At 40.5% G+C, this 24,450-nt stretch overlaps 1 protein-coding gene across 2 annotated transcripts in view; it reads left to right on the forward strand.

Moving 5' to 3' along the window:
• Nucleotides 1-5,689: 5,689 nt before the first annotated feature.
• The window catches only part of BLNK (B cell linker), a 51,021-nt gene continuing 32,260 nt past the window's right edge, over nt 5,690-24,450 (forward strand). For both annotated transcript variants that reach the window (XM_050899212.1, XM_050899213.1), the window contains exons 1-2: nt 5,690-5,953; nt 23,971-24,036. In XM_050899212.1, coding sequence (XP_050755169.1) covers nt 5,907-5,953; nt 23,971-24,036 — 113 coding nt within the window. In that variant the 5' untranslated portion in view covers nt 5,690-5,906. The remainder of the gene's footprint in view (nt 5,954-23,970; nt 24,037-24,450) is intronic.

A 24,450-nucleotide genomic window follows, 5' to 3' on the forward strand; every position in this document is an offset into this window, starting at 1 on the left:
ATTAAAAATAAAAATAAATATTAAAAAGATTTACTGTAAATTGATGTTTTAAACTAATCTGTTTGCAGTTCTTTTTATTCACCTTCTCATTGCTAAATTTTTATGCTACATGACACAGTTTACAATTCTCTGCTTTTTATTTCAACTGCGTGAAATCCTAGAAGTTCGGAAATGGCAACTGAGAGCCAAGGCTGTACCTATACACTGGCTTGGACTTTTCACACTCTTTCCTGCAGCTTGATTGCCCATCTCTCCTGTGTGCCACAGCTCCTGCCTGGGACACATTCCTAGGGTTCCTTGTCATGCAGAGGAGGCTATGGGCAGATGCTGTTGCATCACTGAGCCTCACCCCGCTATGCAGGCAGGATGTGGCTTCAGCTGCCAACCCAGATCAGGGACTCAAACAGGCCCCTAGGTTCCCTAGACTAAACGTAGTCATAATCTGTAATCCGCATTAAGACAATGGCATGAATGGTCTCCATAAAAAGGTGTTAGCATCAAAGCTTATGAATTTAAAAGGAAGATATGTACAGCTGATATTTTATATAACATTTAACACTGTAATATTAGTGATATTAGTAGCTTCAGTAGGAATCCCTGATAAACCCAAAATCATCATACAAACCCTGTACTGGAAGGTATTAAACTACAGAGCATTAATTTCAGTGGAAATCAGAAAAAGCAGTCATCAAAGGAGGCAGAGAGAAACCTTCAGCCAAGAAAAACCATCAGTCTTGTCAGTGATAGCAGTCAAACTCTGGATTTTGCCTAAAGGTTTCTCTGCAACGACTAGCTCTGTATGAAGATGCTTGTTCTGATCTAGGAACACCACTTACCAAGGACTAAAATGCTTCAGACAGGTCTTCTGATCCCGTGTTTCTGTGCTACAGGAGTTTTCTATCTACTCAGAGAAGCAAAGTCAAACCATAAATGATCTTAACAATAGGGTACAGAAAACTGGGACCTTGAGTAAACAGGAAATATCTGGCAATTCACAGCAAATTTTGACCAAATGAAGGTAGGATACTCACAGTCTCGGACAGAGTTTCTTGCACTGAGTTTGGTTTTGACCATGCCTCGATGACCTCACAGCTCTTAAATAGAAACCAGAACACGCCGCCAGAGTGAGGCAGCATGTACAATGAATGAGTTGGCGGGAAATAAACAGCAGAAAATAGCAGAGGGGGTAAAAAATAATTTTAGTTTCTGAAAATACAAGATAAATAAGTTACTTTTTAAAATCTTTTTATTTATGAGCATAAATGGAGAATTATACAGTCATATTGGGAGAGGATCAGAGAGACAAACCCAGACTAAGCCACAACACTCACAGGAATGAGGAAATTATGTTGCAACAGTCAGTGGCATTTAGAAAATCTGTCCAAGCATTTAGAAAGTCTTTTCCAAAATTTCAATGGCATTTTGAGCATCAAAAATAAAAATAAAAAAGCATGCATATTCTGTGAACCATCCTGCCAAGGGAATTTACTGGCACATCCTGCATTACCTGTGTTAAGTAATGGTGCCAGGAATTTATCCTGTATCTTTTGTAGCCATATACAGGAAAATAAAGTTAGTGGCTGTCTATGTAACCACAAAAATGGCAGTCTGTGTGAAGGACTGTCGTGGTTTAACCCCAGCCGGCAACTAAACACCACACAGCTGCTTGCTCACTCCGCCCCGGTGGGATGGGGAAGAGAATCGGAAGGGGAGGACGTTCAGAAGGGGGTTCTTAAAACATTAGATAAGAAAATACCATTTAGGTAAAGGGCTTGAATGACGATGCTCCAGAAGACCAGTACTGTGGGAACACCTCTGCAAAAAGCCTCATCCAAGACATCAAGATATATTCTCCTGCGACACCATTATGACCCACACCCCTGGGACCTGTCCCTCAGCTGGGCAGCGCAGGCTGGTCCAGGCTGCCAGGCCATGTCTCAGTGGGCAGCAGCACTTGCCAGCCAGTGACCGTGCGTCCCACACCATCCCCGTTGGCCCCAGATGTGCCAGGGAGCACGGAGGTGGCACAGGCATCCCTGAAAACAAATCCCCCTCTGCCAAGAATGGCACTTGTGGCTGGGGAGGAGGGTTTAGTGTTAACCATCACTGTGGTCAAGATGCCACCCACATGGTAAAACAAATCCCAGTTCCTCTTTGGCATTCTCCAAATGAGCATATTAGGTCAAAGAGGGACAGTTGCCAGGGTTACAACTACAAAAATAGCATGACATCATGTTCACTGCGTGGCTCAAACCTGCCACTGCCTCCAGGCCCTCCCAGGGCTCCTGAAGAGGAGTGCAGGGTGTTTTCTGGAGTGGGAGTTAGTGAGGCCCTGGCCCCCTCTCCAGCCTGGGCCCCCGGAGACACCATTTCGGGGTGATGAGTAATGCTGGAGGGATGGAGGAACCGCTGCCACTCACCTGCCCCATCCCTGGTGCAGGTCTGCAGGGCCCTCCTCACCAGCTGCAAACTGTGGTTTGCTCCTCTCCGTATGGACTATACAAAACCCTCTTGACACAGACAGGATCAGTCCAATATGGGCCAGAAGTTTGGACTCCGAAACCACCTGCTGGGCAAAAAGAAGAGGCCTAGGGCTGTTTGGAGGGGCTTGGGCGTGTTCTTCTTTATTTGAGGCTTTTCTCTAGTGGTTGTCCTATCTTGTTGCACCCAACCAAGCTTTCTCAACACCAGGGTAGATGGCCAGATAGGCTGATTTGGAGGCAGACCAGAAAGAGCTAAGCGGGCTGTAGTCATTTTCTGGTGAGGCCATACCGTTTAGATCCAGATGTTTTTGATGCATGTACACATTTGAAATGGGGAAGAGGAAGAATTTCACTGTAACTAGAAAGGCTTTGTTTGACATTTGAGGGAGGGTGGCTTCCTTCTCTTAATTTCAGGACTTTGCCTGCACTTGACTCTCCATTGGTTTCCCAGAACAGCATATTCCGAGGTGGCCAGGAGAAACCACTCTCTCAGATGCCTTGGGTTTAAGTTAACTGTGGAATACTGGGTCCTGTATGTGCTTTTGGGGGAGGAAGGGGCTAATTTATTCTTTGCCCATGTTCTGCATGAGCAAAGAGAGCCAGCCTAGGCCACATCCCCTGGTACTAGTGACCTCTGCTAATTCAAGGCCATGACTCTTTTTTCCCCAAGAAAAATTCCCAATGCCAGTGTGTCTTGGTAGGAGTGGATATAAAGGGAAGTAAGATATGCCCTGTGTAAGCATTCAGAGGGCCAGGGCTGTGAGGACAAGCATTTATCTCCTTTCCCTGTACTGCTTTCCAGACAGGTAAAACAAGCCCTGATGGAGTAGTAGGAAAGGGTTTGGGGTTTTTTGGCTACAGAGTGCTTGTAAATATTAAAGTGAAGCAGGGCTGTGTATTGGGCTATGTGTGTGCATGGAAGAAGTAAGCAGGCTGAGGTATGACCAGTGGAGAGGCCCCACAGCAGGTGCCACAAGATCTCATGAACAAGTCCTGTGCAATGGAGACTTTCTTAGGAGTAACTTCTTGGCAGTAGTACAAGTCTAAGCAGTCACACACCCTATTCCTCCCACCCCGTGCTGCACCCTCACAAACATCTGTGCACCAAATCAAATCAAGGAACCAATGCAGTTAAAACCCCCTTTTTTGTGACTTTTTGCTAGCTTATTTGTAGTGGACTCCTTCCCCAGTTCGTTTCACTGCACAGCTACACAAACACATGGGCCAGCAGATCACAGGGATGAGAGATGCTGCGTGAGCCGCACTGTCACCAAGCCCTGAGCGCAGGGGACTCGGGGACTGCCCTGAGCATGAGGCATCAGCAGTGGCCCCTTGCCGGGAGCAGCGAGGTGACAGCGCTGTGAGGACAGGCGTGAAAACCCTCTGTACCAGGCACTGCAGAGCATTAAAACTAAACCTGTAAACTGTTGAGTCAGGAAGAAACAAGGCGAAACCAGCACAGCAGTGCAAATGACAGGCTGCCACCAAAGATCTCAAAGGGAAATGGTCTGGGATTTCTGTGACAGTCAGGCAAGAGGCTGTTGTTGTGTAAAAGAAATCACTGCATGAGCCTACTGAGCAAATCCCGTATTCTGATACACGTTTAGATATAGCGGGAAGATTATACAAGCAAAAAGTAAAGCGACATTGCAATTTATTTATACCTACTTCTTCACATTGCCAGAGTGTTAATTTTAACTAATTCAAAATTAATTTAATTTTCAAAATAACTTTTAGGGATTAAAATTGCAAAGGTGTCCAGTTCATAACCAGATACAATGCAGGGTGGAATTCCAAAGTTTTGTGTAGTAAAAGACATTCAACGTTATTACGTTATTTCTTAAAGCCCACAGACTTTATAAGATACCCCAAAAAGGGCAATTTGTTCACTATGGGCCCTCCCTAGAGAAATATTGTATGCAAATATCAAGTGATTTCCATGTCGAAAGCTCGGTGACCAAAAACGTCAGCCATGCCGAGATCAGAGCAATACTGTTATCAAAGACACAAATCTTGTGTCAGGCTGTTTCCCCAGAGTCATCTGCACTAACCAGGAAAGTCTGTTTTGCTGCTACATTTTCACAAGAAAAAACTATAGTCAGTACAATCTGGGGAGGAGACACATCCATGTGAAAATCTAGCCTAAGTGGCAATGAGAATCTCCCCAAGAAATAACTTTGGGTGTCCTCAAAAGATATTGTACTTATCAAAACATATTAACATGATGCAGATGTACATTTTTAAAAAAAGAATGAGTAGGTTTCCTGCCTAGAGCAGCCTTAGCTTATAAGCTAAGCTGCAGACAGGCCAAAGAAACAGGAAGAGAGCGACAAGAGTCATCCTCCAAAGGTGCAGAATTTGAATTAATCAGCACTTCAGGATAAAGGCTGAACATGAATATCTGCTTACGTTGCCCCTCAGAAGCAAGCAGCAGCCTATAAAGTTCATCTTTAAAGAGGAAAAAATGGTTGAGCCCAAGACTAAGCAAAAAAATCCCAGGCTCAGAGATATCAGAGCCACAAAACACAGATCAGCTGCCTACATCTTGGGTGGGAATGGCCTCGCCCTGTGTCCCTGGAAGGATCTGGGTTTGCTCCTGCCTTAGTTTAAGAAACAGGGTGAGGAAACCTTTTTTCCTTACAGTTATATTCAAAATGATGGGGATAACAGGACAGTTTTCTCTAGCTTTGCTGGAGAACCTCTGGGAAGGGAAAAGTTCCCACGGCAGCATGTGGCTACCTGGCACATCTTCACCATGAAGTGCAAAGGAGTGGGGAGGAGAGGGGAGCCAAGCACCTGCATCAGTCCCCACAGCCTGCAAAGTCACCTGGGGCTGGAGACGCAGCTGAGAGCGGGTTACCTGGCCCTGCCACAGCCCACTGAAGCTTACCTAAATCTAACCCGCTGTAAAACCAGGGGATCCGAACTGCTGGCTCGCTTTTCTCCGAGGCCAAGCCAGTGCTTCCCTGAGGCACGCCGAAAGGTCTAAAGGGAGGAGCAGATTAGCGAGGCCTCGCGTTTCCATTTCCAAAGGCTCCACCTCGGCTCCCCGTTCCGCAGCCACCTGTGCGCGCCGCCGGACGGGGCGGGGGCGGGCGGCGGGGCCGGGAGGGGCCGGGCCGGGCCGGGCACAACCGAGCACCGCGTCCCTCCTCTGCTACCGCCTGCGGGTAGGACGGAGAGAGGATTCAACAGCTCGGCACGGCAGCGGCCGCGATGTAACGCGGCGGAGGCATTATTGGCGGACAAGTTTCCGCCGCGCTCCGAGTCACGGCACTAGGAGGGAGCCGTGCCGTGCCGTGCCGTGCCGTGCCGTGCCGTGCCGTGCCGTGCCGTGCCGTGCCGGAGGAAGCGGCCGCGCCGGCAGGTGCCGGGTGGGGACGAGCGCAGCGTGTCCCGGTGGGTGCCGACGCAGGGCGGAGCATGGACAAGCTGAACAAGCTGACCGTGCCGGCCGGGGAGAAGTTCAGGTAGGGTCTGGTCCACTCTCGGTCTTCTCCGCGAGTGGGGAGCGGGGCCGCGCGGGGGCTCCTGCGGGCACGGAGCTGGGCGGGGAGGGGTGACAGGGAGCCGCGTTCCGCGCTGGAATTGGAGAGGATTGGGAGGCTCTGAGGGGCACAAGGAAGTTGGCGGAAGTTTTAGAGCAAAACGGAGTTACTGCTGGTCGCCAGGGCGGTACAGGGAAGTGCGGAAGGTAAATACAGGTCTGGAGCAATTAATCTGACACAGATTTCAAAGCCAAGTATGCGTCTGCTTCATCTGCAGTGAAAAGAATATTTTTGAAGTGTCTAAGCTGTAAGAAAATAGTCTTTGACTCACTAAGATGTATGAGCCTTATGCAAATTAGAAAAATTTAATTAATTGCTTAATGGTTTAATCAGAGTGTCCTATGAAGATGGCTTTTGCAGTTACATTCTGTAATATTTCCTAATCTTCGAAAGAACTGCTGGAATAGAGGGAACTGGAAAACGGGAAATGTTCTAAGTGAAGGAGAACAATGTTAAATACAGGGTTTGAGAGGAAAAAAGCAGAAGCTGACCATTACTGAAGTATTTTTAGTGTGACTCGATTGGTGTGCTGGTGGAGCTGGCACCTCAAGGCTCTTTCATCATGACCTTTTTTTTCTGAATAGTTAAAAGAAGTTCTGTTTCAGATTAAAGTAGCATAGAAACTTTTTCTTCCCCTGAAAAATAAGAAATACTGAAAAATATATTTTCCTAAAATAACTCATACTTAAGCACTTGATACTAATTTATAAACCATTCTCAAGTCTCTCTCCCTCTCCCCAGAAGCCTTCATGCAAACCAGAATAATCCTTTGTAAAGCTAATTTTGATGGAATGGCATTTCTTGATATCTACTCTTTCCATACTGTTGAAATATTGGCAGGAGGGTGTGTGGACTAGAAGAGCTGCAATGACCCTTATATTCCTCAGCCAGGCGCACCTAATAAAAGCCTAGCAGACTGCATCCTACAGCCCAGGCAAGAACTCTGTGGAAGGCTCAATGGGCAGGGGGAAGAAGACAGTGAATTTCCTCATTGTCTGCAATTTATCACCTTAAATAGTCTAAAATGGTCTAAATGGTGTCAGGGCTCAACGTTGGTCTGAACTAGCTATCTTAAGATAATAAGCTGAGTGATACCATGGAAAGCTTGATGCCATCAAGACAGTTACTGGTACATAAAGAAATAAAACACACACTCTCTGCTGTGATAAAATTGTAGCTGGGATGCATCTTCTGCACCTTTACAAACAATTAAAGCAGGATTACTCTCAAGTATACAGAGGGGGTCTACATGTGAGGGTTGTAATGGTCCACAACTTGTTTGTGAACTGATTCAAAAGCCCTAAACCAGAAAGGCAGCCATCACACCCCTGGTGCATCTTTACACTGGGTGACACTCTTCATCTTGTCCGAAGCTTTAATATTGTTGTAAAATAAGGAAGAGGAGGAGGTTAGCTCTGCTTTCCTGTATTATCTTGAAGTATTAAAAGCTACTTTTTCTCTCCTCGTCATGGCCAATTCACTCTAGTTGCGCAAGGAACATAGGAGCACACATTTCTCAAATGTGTGAATGTTCTCGCTGCACACAGTGGAAGTGCACGTATGCTTCGATTTGAGCATGTCAAAATACCTCCTTAGACAGAAACCTGGATATTTGGCTACATGGTCTTACTACAGTATCAGGATTTTAAAAACTTAAGGCAGAACTTCCCATGAGTACGTATTCATAGTATAAATGTAGGAGAGATGTGTAAATATAGGAAGACATCAGCATAACATGGCAGCAGCCTTTTCTTCCTTCTTTGAAACAGCCAAATACCCCCTTGCGCTACGTGAGTTGTTGACAGTGCAGTTGATTTCCTGATACAGCCTCCTATCTGCATGGAAGATGCATAGATGGTTCCAAGTTTGTACTGAACGTTACATAAACAAAATGGTTACGTTAAAAACCTACCTTCCTCCATATGTCAAGATGCAATGCTGAAAAATATTCCTACCAAACATCGTTTCAATTGGTGTAATTATAGTTCACATTTTTCTAAAGACAGCTTTCTTAAAATTTCTGCTTTGCAGCAGCAAAAATTAAAGTAGCACTGCTGTTGAGTCAGTGTCTGAGAGTAGAGCTTTTGATTTTTTTAAGTGTAGACCTGAAAAACTAGATATTATGTGGTTTTGCTAAGCTCATCTATTCTCCATGGGTATATTTGAGCCTACCAGACCTAGCTTTTTGTTGCATTAGCAAGTCTTACGTCAGATCTGAATTCTTAACATATTCCATTTGTTTGTTTATTGCAACAATAAGAACTACAAGTGTTCTTACGTGCCTCTTTAACTACCACGTTGTGGTACAGACATTGTTTGCAGTTAAGGCACTCAATTAACTTTAATATCAGTTGGATAGGAATGCTGGAACTTCATGGAATTCCAGTATTATTTTTATATAGTGTTTGTTATAAGGTATGCACAGTATTATACAAGTATTCCCTCAGAGTACATTGTGTGTTCTAATTGCTTCCATATAGTCAGGAAAAACGAATTCCAAGGCTTGGTTATTTACCATGAGATAAATTAATTTATGTGGTGCATACAAATAGTTTGGTACTTTGAATGGTTTTTCTAAAGTGTGGAGTGAATACAGGAGCGATAGCCATGCTGCCATGGCAGGCTCTAGTGTGCCTTGATTTCAGCCTGAACTTCAGAAAAAAAATTTATGCTGCAAATGTATACATAAATCAGTGCACTCATAATCAGGGATGGTAGGCGGCAAAGGTAACAGTAAGTTAGCAACTCAACAGATACAGCGCTAAACTTGCAGACTCTTTTGTGGTTCAACTTAGACCAGGAATCATAGGCTCATAGTCTTTAAATAATTTCTAGCTGCTATATATGACTCTGTTATAGCATCGCTTCAGACTTGCTGCATTTTTTTATTATGACCACAAACCTTAATAATGACCTTATGCTCATAGCTGTCTTTAGCTGTGTATCACAAAGTCCTTTTCAAAGGCATCATTACTATCACCACTGCAGTGATGGGCAAACCGTGGCATGAACCAGAAGTGTACCACATGCTTTCACTTGCCTAAGGTCATGCAGCCAACAATTTCCAGATTGCAAACAGACTTTTCCAAGAGCACAGTTTCATGTTCATTTCAGATGACTTCATTAATTTGCAGCAGTTCTTCCCACCCCCCCCCACCCCCCCAAAAAAACTTAAAATCACTATCTCCAACCCTAACTCCCAAATGAAAAGCAAGTGGAAAAAAAGCAACTGACTTTTTTTTTTTTTCTCAGGTTGGACAAGTGTGTCAGTTTATTTGCAATATTTTGCGTTAACATCCCTTGCTAAACAGCAGGGTTTAAGTCCTAATTCTATTAAAATCAAGAAGAGCTTCCTTAAGGCCTGAATGTCTGTTAGTTGTCTATGAAATTTGAAGGTATTTATGGTCTTCACTAATTTTCTACTAATAGAGATAGCTTGACTGTAACTACTAGGTCTTTTGTTTACTAGAGGATTTTCTGGTACTGTTTCCTCTTGAAAGTGTATAAGCAGAAAATTAATTCATTTAGGAGTGAAACAATACTTAATTGTAAACTGATACCTTCTATGTATAGGATGTTTTATCACAGGGAATATTTACTTTTTGAGAAAATGAATGGGGAATATCTGAACATTAGTTTTGCACTGTAAGAAAATATTTTATTACAGTAGTTCTACTAATTCCTGTTAATAGTTAATTGTACTAAATAGACTTAGAAACTTAATCTGTTTTTTCAAGTCAAATTTTAACATAGTTTATTGCATCAATGGACTTGAACAAGACAAAAGAACAAAAATAAACTCAAGCAGGAAAGAAACTGGAGTTTCAAAGTAAGCTAGAGAATGCTCCCCGTGACAGAACTGGGCACCAAAGTCCACATCCAAGTTTAACATCTTTTCCCCTTTCTAGTTACATAGACTTTGGAGGAAAGGCTATGCAAATGCCCAGTTACGTGTACACTGCTCAGTGGTCTAAATGCCCAAATCGGAGCTGTTCCACATCCGAGATTTTTCCAGATCATCCCCTTCTGGTTGCTCATCGCTATCTCTTCTTCACAAGTCATGGCCCCCTTGCTTCTGCTCTTCTACCTGCTCTGTTCTTCTCCTCTTTCTAGCAAAAGTCTAATCTGGCTCTGCCCTCAGGCCCTAAGGACGTAGCAGCCGTGAAGGTCTTCTGGACATCACCCGTTGCCACCTGCAGCAGCCTTCTGTTTCGGCTTCCAGTTTCTCCTGACAACTTCCCACTGCACAGTAACACTTTGTCACGACAGCAGCTTTTGTGGTGCACCCACATTTTAGGCCAACAAAATGTAGGCTGAATGTAAGGTCACGTGAAATCACAGTGCCAATGGTATGCAGTCTTTAAAGTTGAATTTCACAGGCACGGGGGGACAAGGAGGTCACCAGCTGTGTTTGCTGTGCTGATGAGTACAAAAGTTCTTTCTGTAGGATTGTTAGGTCCAGTTTGCCATACAAAGCATGGGATTGTGATTAAATGATAAAGCTGTATAATCTCTATTTCCTCTAGCCTTCTGTCAGCTTAAACAGTTCATTAATCTCTCTCACCTCTGGACTTTGGAATGGAATGAGATACGAAATGCAAACTTCCCCAAATACCACTGTAAAAATCTCTTCTTTCACCCCCAGTAAAAATCTCTTCTTTCACCCCCAGTGTGACTTCTCCAGCCAAATCCTCCTGTTGCTTCTCCCTCTGACCTTGCTTCAGCATAGCATAGCCTCCGCCCCACCTATATTGTCCTCCTTTCTTCCTTTCCGTCTGCACAAGCATTTAGTTCTAACAATCCCTTTAAAGTTGGGGGTTTTGTTTGTTGTTTTTTTTTTTTTTTTCTTGCTCATCATCCTTCTTTCCAGCTATGTCATCCTGCCTGGACCAATCTCCAAGCCTCCCTAAAAAAAACCCCAAAGAACCCCCCAAAAAACACTATTTTTTTTTTTTAACCTAAATTGCCACATAGTAAATTATTCTCATACAGAATTCCCTGCCTTTGATGCTGTTCATAGAAAAGCGTGTTTAAGTGTGACTGTGATCTACCTGTGTTTTAAATGAAAATATGGCAAAGTGGACAAAATGATGCAGAGTAATATTGAAACTATGGTGAAAAGCCCTCGTTTAATCTCTGTATGTAGGTAGCAGTGTAAGAGTATAGTCTGTTCACAAGATTAGCTATGCTTATATAGTACCTATAGTTTCATTCGACTTGTGCTGGCAAAATGGTTCAGCCACTGGCATAGCTTATTCCACCACTGCCTCAAATGCACACTCTTCCAAATAAAATTAGGTCTTCTAGTGACATTGTAGTTTTGCCAAAATAACTGTCCACAGTAGGAGCATTTGCCAACTATAGCAATCACAAATGACATCATCTTAGGCCTGTGACTGTCAGTTATTCAGCAAAAGCTAGTAATATAAATTAGATCTAAAGACTTGCACTTTTTTTTTAAGTCAAATAATAAATGACCAATAGCCAAGCAAATAACCCAATAAATTAATTTTCTTGGCCATGGAAAAAATAAAACATTCCAGCAAACTTGGCATAACCGTTTTTCACCATTAGTTTAAAACTATACCCCATACAGCTGTGCAGAGTACTAGGTATTAAATCATAATATGACATTGCAGGTACCCAGTGATACGCTGATGCAAGAACAAAACAGTTTTGTGTTTTACAGAATCATTCAAAACCTACATGCTGCACGCTACATTATAATGTGATAGATGCTTTTCTTTTGGAAGGCAAGTATGACAATCATTAAACGTTGCAAAAAAGCCCTCCACACCGTTATGGCTTGTGTCAGTCATAACAGTGTTGGAAAACAACATTAGATTATCAAGAGGGGGAAGAAAAGAGTTCTCACATTGGTAAAATTGCTATAAATACCTCTTTATTTGACAGTCAGTATTGGTTTTAGTGGCTTTGTTTCTCACCTTGGAAAATGCCTCTGCTATTTGATTATCTCTGAGAGCTGTCTGATAGTCTTTAGAAGCAAAGCTCTGGTAAGTCAACAGTTGAAAAAGTTAATCAAGAGTAATGGAATCAAGTTTTAGTTCTGCTTTTGGTGAATTTACTTTTGGAAAACCATTTAACCTGATCAAAAATCCTGACTAACCATCTTCAGGGTTGTAACAGGCCAGACAAGATATAACCGGAACATTTTAAAATATCCTAAGAATTCCATTGGTTTTGCTTTCTGTTTAAAGGATGAGTGAAATCTGGAGTTTCAACCCTGCAGGCAGTTCCAGCATTGTGACCAAACCTAGCGGCAAAAATAAGATTTCAATTATCTGCAGAACAGAAACTGAAAAAATGACAACTTCTAGAGTTCAGATCATTTTACTTCACACTCACAATGTTACGTTAACTGAAATTTTTGACATTTAAGAAATTTGAATATTTCCTTTTAGTTTGTTGGACCAGTATAATTCAGGATTAAACTGTGCTTCTCCACTGTAGCACATTACTGTATGCACACTGCAATGAGGGAAATTGGTGACCCACTCTATTTGATGTGTTGAGGCATTTCCATTAAATACGACTTCTTTCATAGGTGGAGTTTGACTGCAGGAATCTGTTAAAAGTAATTTTTAGCCATCTGAAGATGGCTAAATCATCTTTTGCAGATGATTTATAAGTCCCTGCTCATTAGAAAAGAAAGAACATATCTGCTCGCTATGTAGGTTTTTTTCTTATGTTTTATGTGGTTTTTAAAATTATTTCTGCATTAGACTATAAAAGATGTTATATAAAACTAAAATCAGTCCTCTAAGTACCCTAAAGCATGTTACAATATGATAGATAAGCAAGTATTTCTTTTAGAAAGCAAATATCACTGGTTTCATGTGCTCAGCAGACAAGAGAATTGGAAAACTGATGGAAAACAATGGCTAAAAGTGGCAGTATTTTCTCATTTGGCTGTAGGGAACCATCTTAGATTTTTGGTAGACTGTGAAAGGACTTTACATACTGTGTAAATAAGTTTGTTTTGTGACAGCCATAGTAAATGACTGAGGGGTAAAAGAAGCTTGGAAATTCTGTTAGCATCTTTATCGTAATCTATTAGTATATACATTTTAGACAAGTTCATTTTTCAGATGTAAGCAAAGCCAGATGTGCAATGCTACAGGTTTATGACCTCAACATAAATTATATACTACACGGTAAATACTTTAGAAAGAATTAAAATAATGCATCCTGAGGCAATAATATGAAAAACATGAGTATATATTTTTCAAGCTTAATGCAAGGGCAACTGGGTGAAGTAGGCTATTAATACAAGTGGCTATACTATATGGCTAAATGATTCCTTCATGTCTTAAAATATAGACACTACAGGCATCTCTGCAAGAAGCACAGAGGCAGCTAAGCGCTACTGAAGCTGTAGTTACGTGGCCAATTTAACTTAGCATAAGTCTGAGCTGCTGCCAAAAGAGTAGGTCCCTTTCTTCCACCCTCCCAATGCCCCTGCTCGCCCTGCCACTTGTCTCCGCCCTCGCACTGGCACTAGGGTTCCCATGACCATGTGATGAAGCTGGATCGGATCCTGCTGATATCTAAATTGGCAAAAGAAAAAAGAAGTTAGTTTCCCAGCTGGAAGCTCCATGATTCATCATAGCTGGGTAAGCACCAAGGGCAGAGAAGAGCTGAATTTCCCCTTTCAATGGCAGCCCATGTGGGCTCCATTAAAGTGGCCGTATAACCCTAGGGACCAAAATACTTCTCCAAAGTTCTAACAAAATTTGATAGACTTCAGTATAAAATAAACAAAACAGATAAATCCATGAGTAGCCTCTATTAGATCCCTGCCAGTGCCACCGCACATCTATAGTGGATATAATGCTTCTGTAGCTTGATGAAAAACACTTTCAGCCCAAGTACAGCAGTGTTTGTTAGTCTTCATCAAATGTGCCAAAAAATATATCCATTATCCTGTACTCCTACCATGTGGATTCTAAACAGGTGGTAAAATCACTTCAGCTAAAGCGAATTTAATGCTAAAGGCAATCAGTATAATAATTTATAATAATTTAATGCTAAAGGCATAAAATACAACATCTGCAATTTTTGCTATAAGCATTACATGACTTTAGCAAAAATACACAGAGGAAATTAGTTGCTACATTTCAGTTGCTGATGGGTAAGAAAAAAAATTGAGAGTCAAAAAAAAGTTATGCTTGAGAGAGGAACAAGAGAGAGTTCCCATCTCCTTCCAGCTCAGGCATTCCTGTAGAGAAACTGCCTGGGAGAGGGAAAAATCTTGTCAGAGAATGGAAAAGGAAGTACTGGGCCATAAAGGACAGGTTTTTAAAAAAAACAAAACAAACCACCACAAACCAAACATGCTGAAAGTCCAGTTATGGGTTTTTTTCCTTTACTCTTATTGATGCTGAGCAAGTACGAACAGAACCAATAATGCAATACTTTTTTAAGACAAATTTTGGCTCTACAAAAAGCAATGCAAATTTATAAAAATCCTAAAATTAGCGATTCTCTTAACTTCTTACACCTACTCAGTGTTATCTAGAATCTATATACATAAAAGCTACTGTCTTGGAACCAATCTTAGTGACCTGTGAACACTGGGCAGCATTAAGATATTTGGAGTTATTTTGTCGCTAGGAGTAGGCTAATGGGAGTGTTTAAAGTTTAATGCCATATCTAGAAGCTCTGCTCTGTTTTATTTGGCTGTCAGAGCACTATTTGGTAGAGCAAATGCAGACCATTATGCATATAAATGCCCTTTTGGTTTAAGAAGAGTTAAGAGGCTGTTTAGAAAAGCCTCCCTTTCTCTAGTGCACACCGCACCTTGCCTTCAAACTATCAAGCCCACAGTTCTCCAGCCCATTGAAAAAGCACACCTTTTTTTTTTTTCTCTTCACAGTCTATGAACATACTGGATTAAAATCACTACATTAGAAATGCGTTTTAGTAGCAATCTTAAATGACACAAAGACACTGATGAATCTGCACTCAGATCACGAAGTAAATTTATTCATTGAGTGTCGGTGCTTATGTGCCCACATTGGCAAGATCTTAACACAAAATTTAAGTACTTACCTAACTTTAAGGTAGTTGAAGTTAGACACGTGCTTAAACATCTGGCTAAATCTTGGTCAAGCCCATTACATAGTTAGACATAGACTTTTTTGATGTCCTTTGACAGGTGACCAGAACTAAAATGGCAGATTTGAAATTTGTGGAACAGGTAAAAGAGGAGGAAAACCAGAAGAACTCGCTCTGTTGGAACACCAAATCAAAATTAAGCCTTCATCTTTCTGTGTTCAATTCACTCAGTTTTCTTTTTCATTCACTTTCATGTCCTTCATGTGCCTGTAGTAGTCTCGCAATCTACATGCCTGCACGAATGACAGAAACGTTATCTCACCTTTCAAAAAATGCTTGTAGAATTGTGACTAAAAGTAATGTTACCACTGACAGGTGGTAACTTTCTGGGTCCATACCAAGTCCTGTCTTTATTCACCTCCCTGCAATGACTTTGTGCTTCCTCTTTTTGGTGAAATATAAAAACCACTTTACTCTCTTAAATTTCTGTCCGTGCTCTCCTTCACCTACCAGGCTGTAGGGTACTAGTCCTTCAGGGAGGTACAGCACTCAGTTAGTTTTAACTGGAACTGTATTTTAGAGTAACCTGATGCATTTAGTTTCCTTCTGCTGCTTGCAAACCTTTCAGAAAAATGGAGTAAGCCTTGTGAATGTAGCTTCTGTGTGGTTTTTTTAATGCATCAGCTCATATCCAGACAGCTGGTGCATAAAAGGGATCAGTTAACCAAAAAGACTCTGAACAGAGCAGGTCAGTTACAGAACAGAAAATATCTTTTAACTTTTTGTGTCAAGAAGTGACGTGCAATACTCACTTAGCATATCATAATAGCTAATCATTTTCTGCACTACTTACAGTTTCACTGTTCTTCACTTGGGATAAAGAGGAGAGCAAGCTGGGTATGAGGGAAGAGGTGTCCAAACCTGAAATGGCTTTAGCTGTTACTAAGTATCTATATCTTTAAAAGTTGTACTAAAAAGTGCCTGGCCATCACTGCTTTCTTGATACTCAAAAACAGCTGTGAAGTCCCAAATAGTAGCAAAGAAAGGTAACAGGAACCAGGTCTACTATTCTGCTCTGCTAAATGAAAGAAAAAAGTAATTGCAAAAAATACCCTACAACTTAAACACATGAAATCTTTGGTATTAATATACTGTCCATATATACTCAGAACATGCCTCAGCCTCGATCTAAAATGAGGAAGCAGTTGCACCAAGCAGCTGGTGTCATCGATAGGGCTTTAGTTCTCTCACCCCCACCAATAAATCTGCATAGGTTCTTTCAATGTGCAGAATTCCCAGTCACCTCAAAGTAATTATACTATTTAATTTCATGTTAGGACTGATTTGTGTCAAAGATGTATTATGCCTTTACATGCTACATATTTTCATTTACTCAGTCTATGTTTGTACTTACTAGTACAAGAGAGATTGATAGCTTCTTTGTGAAGATTATGTAGAGGGCACATGAAGATGAAAAGTATAATCAATATTTAGCCTTTCTGTGCTTCTGTGTGTACCATGTAAACACACACCTGCTCTAATTATGGGGTTTGCCTTTAGACAAAATAGTGGATGATTGAAAAGTGGGCAGACTAGGATGTTACTCAGACTTTTAAAAAAGAATTAACACTCTTGACAAAACTAAACTATTTATAGTCATTTCCTCTTGTGCATCTCATGAACACAGCAGAAGACAATTCGTTGTTCCTTCTTCCTCTCAGATAGGTGTCTGTAACTGACTTCTCCCCATAAGCAAGCCTCTTTCAACTTTTCTTCACAGCTTTGAGATAGCTTTACAGATAAAGATCAAAGGCTCAGTGCCTTGAACTGATGGTTTGGTGTCACAGGTTACCACCTCCAGCTCCAAACTTCCTCCTCATCCGACATGAAAGGCATTGCAGGGGGTGGGCTGCGATAAGCCCCCAGAGTCGATCAGGGGCAGTAACCCCCTATCTTAAACTGCTTCAGTTGCTACTGGTCTATCTGATTGCATCTCAAGAATTCACCTATGTCTTTATGCATTATACACATGTAATAGCCATTGAAAACATCAGCTACAACCCAGCCAGCTGATGCCAGCCTGCATTTCCTTGCGAAGGAATTCCACTCTCGCTCTTCCAGGTAGCATATGATATAGGGATGCGTGCATGTGGAGATCTGAAGTGCCAGAAGGAGGCCAAATGAGAGAAATTAGATGCTTTCTGTATTTGGGAATTTCCTTTTGCCTTCTACTGAGCAATTAGAAGGCAGGCGGAAGGGGGTGGAGTTTTTTTATATAATTAATTGGGTTGGTTTAGATGCACAAAACTGGCAAGTAATACGAAAATACATCTTATAAAGACACTCACCCAGTTCACTGAGATCCATGTTCTTGCACAAAGACTGTGTCAGGAGCACTGTGTTAATGGAAGCCTGTTGTAAGAAAGGTGGTACTTTTCTTGTTCGTTAACCTAGTTTGAGAAGATAGTTCAAGATAAAAGCTTCAAGCTTTTCAAAATCTCAAGTGGTACTTTTACAAATCCCCTTCTAGGTGAGCAGGTTCCCTCCCTTCCCTGCCCCCTCCCCCCCCCCCAGCAAGCAGGAGTCTTCCCCTTTGTCCAGAAACAGTAACTTTCTTAATTTGGTCACCTGCATGCCTGTTTATAAAACTAAAGGCTAAAAGGAACACAAATTAAAGACCAGCTGGGGAGAAGGTGGTGGAATAATTGTGCTGGGAGAAGCAGTAAAGGAGGGGGCTGGGCTTGCTGTTCCTTCTTTAGTTTCATGTTTTAATGTGTTTGGGTTGTTTGTTGGTTTTTTTAATAACAAGAGGTAGCTGTAGTAATTTTTAATTTTCTGCTCTTTAAGTTTTGGTTTTTATCTTCTAATAACTTAGCTTTTATTCTCCAAATTCCATTATACGCTTTCTCGCTTTCTGTTTTCTTTTTTGTGGTTCTTTTCTGTAAAACTTTAGCTGAAGCAGGTGGGGTTTTTTGGGGATGTTTTTGTTTTAAGTCTAAATTTTTACTTACTAAATCCCATTCTAGGTTTCCAATGCTAAGCATTTGAATTTGTCTGAAAAACAAGAAATAACTACTTTTTGTTTTCATGTGATCTGTTATGCTGCCTTTCTCAAGACAAAAATGAGGGCTACACCTACCTACAGTCTTACTTTAAGTGAATGGAGGTAGTAATGATCTTCAGAAAATGGGACTTTCTAGACACAGAACTACAGGGTGCCCTGTCAGTGAGAAAGAGATGTACCCAAAAAGGTATAAGAACTGAAACTGGAGTGCAAACTGACTGATTTACAGTGTGATGATTTTTTTAATTATTATGACTATTTTGAAACCAATTCAACTTCATCAGTTAAAGATCTAACTGATGTTAGGAGGAGGAGAAGGAATATGCAGGTCACTTAACACTGAATGTGTCAATATTGCTTACAAAGCTTCCCTTGCAGACCTGTCTGAATAAGTCTTGTTCAAAATTCTGCCCTTTTTGAACTAAAGAAACTGGTCTGTGAGTGCCGATGGGGATTTTTTCAAGAGGCAAAACAGATAATTCAGACAGTCCTGTAAGCACTAGAAATTTAAGGAGGTATAATTCTGATCCTCCAGATAAACAGAAATAAGTGTGCTTGTAATATAGAAAACTTCCTGTGACTTCATTTAGAACTGGTTTTTGTTTTGCCACCACTCCCTCCTGACGCTGCAGTCAGCCCTGTTTCCAAAAACATTATCAGCGCCACTCCCAACTGCAAGCGCACGCTTCTGTGCTCACAGCCAGATGCTCTGAAGCAACTGTGCCCAGTCTTCCCACCCTGGAGACCACGTAGTATATTCTTACAGCAGAGGCGTGTCACTTGCTATGGGCTGTCACTCGCCACCTGACATAGGCAGCTGTACAGCTAGAATACTGACAACCAATGTGCGCACTGAAGGTCCAAAGTACTGGATTCACTGTGCACAAGTAGGTGAACCGGGCTGTTCATGCACCCAGGAGGTCACTCTCTGTTCCCAGGAGCAGGGGGAGGTCATGGCCACTGAGGAGCCATTCCTGCCGACTGCTCTGAGCCATAATACAGATATTTACATAACATATATTTGTAAATGTCTTCACAGATTTATAATACGGATAAATACAATTTCTCAAAAACTAGTCTAAATGGTGGGAGAATTCCTTATTACACAGATCTGTCTGAAATGAAGACAGACTTCTCTTTCTCAAGTCTGGGGACTCTACCTCATCTCACATCTGAGTTGAAAGCTTATTACACACTTTATTCTTCATGTTATTTATATTTTTCTCTTTTTAAAATTATTTTAACTTTGGAAAGCTTTTGTGGGATAGCTTGTATGCAAAAGAGCCAAAAGCTTCCAGCTGATGTTTGAGAGTGGGGATGTGTCACAGGCCAGGCCCACCCATCGCCCTTCACTTGACATACATTCCTCATACGCTGAGCTGTGACCAGATCAAAGAAAGGGTGGGTTTGTTTCATTTTGTTTTATCTCAAGGCAGCTCTGCCAGTCCTTGAGCACACCTAGGTATTTTGTGACACAGCAAATCCTTCTTTCAGGGTATATTGTATTTGCAATGGTAAACCTTTCCACCTTCCTTTACATATGTATCACAGGTAGTGACCCCTTTCTCAATACATCTGATAATCCTGAATTGCTGGAGGTCAAAATTGGTAAGATATGAAAAATAGCAACACAGGGCTAAAAAGTGTTTCCTTTTAGGATTCATTGAACAGTCTTTTTTTGTTATTCCCTCCAACATGTGGAATTTCTAATGTATTTGTAAGAAACCTAAAACTTTTTAGAAGCACCTAGAGCCAAGACTTCCAAACTTCTCATCTGCAGAAGTCTGAAAATCTATTGTGTGTGTAGTGAGTTCCTGATCAAAGGGTCCCATCCAGTCTATACCTGTCACAATTAAACTGGATCTCAAAATAGCTATCTATTGCTGAAAAGTATTTTCAAAGATTAACAGTGACACAGACTGCACCTTTATCTGCAAGCCTGATTTTACATAAAAAGCTCTCAACCAAGTTGAATGAAGAGTTGGTGCTTGTAGTTAAGAAACAACTCTTAAGTTTGACCTCTTAATTATCTTTAATTACATGCAATGCAAGGTAAAACTAGCATTACTTACTTTCATTTACAGTATTAGCTGATTGAGGTCTTTGAATGTTTCTAGTATCTGTTCATCCCAAGAGAACAACTAGAGAATAAACACTAGTTGGTAACGAGGTCCTGACTCAGATGTGTTGTGAAGAAAGAAGGTTATAGTTATGTACCTGAAGCAAGGGCTGTCTACATTGGGCCACGGTAGCCTCTATTTCCTAGATACTCTCAGGGCTGCTGCTCTGATAAGTTCCTCCCACAATGAGCCTCTTTACTTGGAGTATTGTCTTAAGTAAAGAAAAGTATTTGAGAGCTGCTCAGATACGCAGATCCAGGCAAAACATGAAGTGTATAAATGCCCTTCTGTGCTTCACTTTCCTCATCGCTCTGGAATAGTGTTTGGGCTTGAGTTTGAGACCCTTAAGATTCAGAGAATCCTCTTGCTATAGGCTTTGCTATCTGCCTCTCATCTTTTCTACTATCTCTCTAAAATCACAAGTCAGACAGACAGCTCTTTGTAAAACTTGTCAGTTGTAGCCTATTATATCAGCTGGCACCTCAAGAAATCTCAGCCTCTAGCTAACTGGACAGACTGGTTTTTGCAGCTTGCTCAACTTCATGGGTCAAAGGGGATTCCACTTGAACTGGAGATCGTCCATGCTTGATGACTTCCTACACTTACCACTATACAGTGCACTGGTTATCTGCTTACTTTCACAGGCTTGATACAAGTTAAGTTCTCCAGAGGCAACAAACCAAGTATTCTAGCAACTCCTACAAGAGCTATGTAACTTTAAAAATTGAAAAAATTCATACAAATACATATTAGATACTCCCTAATTTATCACAATTTGTAATTAGAAAATGAAATGACTCCAGAGAAAGAATGAGGAATAAGAGGCAGAGATTTTTAGGAAATTTGATTATGCAAAAATGGGAAGGTTTCGATTTCAGCCCATCTGCATGGGAAAAATAACTGATAGCACCAGTAGTGGCACATGTGATTATCTCTAATTTAAATGCTTTTTTTTTAATGGAAATATGTATTAAAATGCTCTTTTAAACTATAGCCTTATTCAGTGCACATGGAACACCTGTGATAGTCTAATCAATTCACCTAAATATGATCAAATGAAAAGAAAACTGTTCTGGGTACTTGTAAAACCCACCCCAAAATTTCTAACTACTTGTGTGTGTGTGGATTTTTTTAGAGTGACAATATAAAATAAAATCAGTCATGTAAAAATGAAACGCCTTTTTACAAAATAAAGCCATATTTTGCTATTGTAAAGATATATTAATGTCAGAGATGAGCGATAAGCAATATTCAGATCTAAATCTACAGTTAGAATTTTTTTTTTAGGTCCTATCTCTAACAAACAATAAACACAGGAAGAAAAATAACTGATGCTTACATGCATTTCTAATTAAAGGCTGGCAAGCCTTTTTGAAAAAGACACAAACACTTGCAGACAACCATTGTCCCCAAACTAGAACTAAACCATTTAAATCTCCTCTCATTCTTTTCATTCCTCATTACTTTTCATTTATAGACACTGCCAGGTGCCAGCTGGGGCACAAGATAGAAACAGTAAACTGCAGAAGATGGCTATTTGTGATGTTTCAAGCATAACCAGAAGCTGAATCTATTAGGAAAAAAACCCCAAACCCCACAGAAAAGCAGAAGTTCTTCTGAGATCTTCACCCCAGATTTGCAGATTTAATGTATCTGGTTAGTTTAGATAATAATCCAAGCTATTCTTATAGATGTAGTGTATTGTTGCAGGAAATCTTGAAACATTTTGCTGTGCACCTGTTTCTCACACCTGTAAGTAATTTATTTTTTTAATATCAGCAGATAATACTATATCCTTTTGCTGTAAATTAATAGTATGAGTTTTGAGCAAAAGTTAAAGATGTGCTTATGAATTCTTTGTCAGTTATTCTCATGGGGGGTTTTTTTGCTGAGTTGAGAACCTAAAAAGAATAGGTTGAATTGTTTAAGTAAAATTGGGCAAAGATTAGGCTCTAGGAATACTCTTTAAGTATCAGACCCATGATGTAGCCTGTCAGAGCAGGATATTCCGTGCTGTTGTATTACAGGGCTGCTGAAAATGTGGAACATCCTTCAATTCCAGCCGACATAATGAAAGGATCAGATTTTTCTGTTCTCTTAATATTATTAAGACTAAAATAAAGCTTTGTTATTTATTTCAGGATTCAAAAAACTTACAAGTACTCAGTTATTTAACTGGGTTTTTTTAAGCAAGTCTAAAGTGGGATTAATTGTCACTAACTACCACAATTGCTCTAAAATCAGTAGCAGAGGTAGGAAGGTCCCTTTCAGCATAAGCCTAATACTTGAGCACTACCTGATGCTTTGAGTGGCTACATGTCTGCTCAGCCTGAACCACGGACTGCAGACAAATAATCGCATAATGTTAGTGCAGTTATTTCCTGATTTTGTTTAGCTAATTTTCATCTAATTCCAATTTCCTTTGAAAAAGTTATTTTAATTTTTAAGAGACAGCTGTAATTGCTAATGATGAAGCTGGAAGACAATTTCTTTTTAGCGAAGCTCTGTGTTACTCAACCTTCTGAATAATACGGTTTCAACTTTAAAGAAAGCTTTAAAAAAGGGAAAGAATACTTTGATGTTTTTACTTCTCTTTGTAAGCTAAGCTTCCAAGAGTCTTTTGGTAGCCTGATTGTGCATCAGAGATGAGGCAGGCAAGACTAAAATGTGGAATAACATAGACAACTTACAATGAAGAATGGAAGGCAAAATTTTTTTAAGGCCTTTTTGGAAAAAAATCATTGCTTTCCTTTATTGGTTGTGATAAAATCTTCAGCTCAGGTCTAATAAAAGATACTTAGTTTAGGTGAACAGGAAGAACATACGCTGTGTGAAGAAACTAAAAATATATATTCTATAGAAGTTTCTAGTATGACCAAATTTCCAACAGGTTTCACTATAAAGTCAGTCTTTTCCAGAAAGTTATATCTATGTTCCTGACTTTGGCTTGATTTTAGTGGTGTGGTTTTTTTAAATGAGAAGGGAGGTGGGATTCTAAATCCTACTTGCTGAGTAAAAATGAGATATTCAACTTAAATTGCCTTGATTACAAGTAAAATTTTAATGAGGTCACTGCAGCTGATGAATAAAAACAATCTATGATTCCAGACATCAGTCCATGTAACTGGAGTCCTGAGATCATGAGTTTTTACAGCTCAGAGTCACAGATACTCTGATGGTTCCTCAGATGGCCTGGGCCCCGGAATGTATCATTTTCCCTCTCCTATTATAACTGCAAACACTATGGGAACGAGGTAAACTGTCCACTGATAAAATGACTTGTGTAAGGTCAGAAATCAGAGGGCATTCCCATTATCGCTATGGAGTGTTGTAAAGTCAGTTCTGAACAAAATGTTACCATTGAAATATTCTGAACTATTAATTTAGGCAATTATGTTCTTTCCTGATGCACTTACTCTTAAATCGATTGTTTAAACGGCACTTAATTGTATTAAGGAGAAGGATAACACAAATCATGCTGAAGAGCCCTGTTAAAAAGGGAGGAAAACTTCATACACAAATGATTTAGCAACTAAACTACTTATTGAACATATATTAAGCATTTTTGATGTGTGAAATATTACTGGAAATGCATTTCCTGTATTTTTCTTAATTTATATAAATGGGTGTTCAACCACATGGTAATTTTAATGCTGGCTTTGTTTAATATCTTACAGGAAGCTTCAAAAGATGGTGCATGACATCAAGAAAAATGAAAGTGGAATAATAAACAAGTTCAAAAAGTAAGTTTGAAATGCCAATCCTAGTTTTATCAATTTGGGGAAGTTCAGATTGCTAGCATAGTGTATAGTAGTTTAGTGATGAGACCATGTTATTCTAGAGGGATGTACTTCAGTGTATGTAAAGAGCTTCAGTCCAGACTGTGACATGCAGAATTGTCATCAACATTAAGAGTATCACAAAGTAGTTGCAGAACTGGCCTCCAACGGGAGGTTGTATTTGTAGCCCTGAAAAACAGTATTTGGGTAAAATGCATTTTTCTCACATATTCTTTGTGAATGACCATCGCTTGTTGTTTGGGTGTGTGCCTTTCTCCTCAGGCCGCTGTTTAGGCTACCTGCTGCAATTAAGTTTTAATTTGAGCTCCACCTTGAACCAACTGGTCAGACATCATAGTTAGAATTCCCACAAAAATG

Source organism: Gymnogyps californianus, chromosome 6, assembly GCF_018139145.2.
Source record: "Gymnogyps californianus isolate 813 chromosome 6, ASM1813914v2, whole genome shotgun sequence".
In the NCBI taxonomy this organism is placed as follows: domain Eukaryota; kingdom Metazoa; phylum Chordata; class Aves; order Accipitriformes; family Cathartidae; genus Gymnogyps; species Gymnogyps californianus.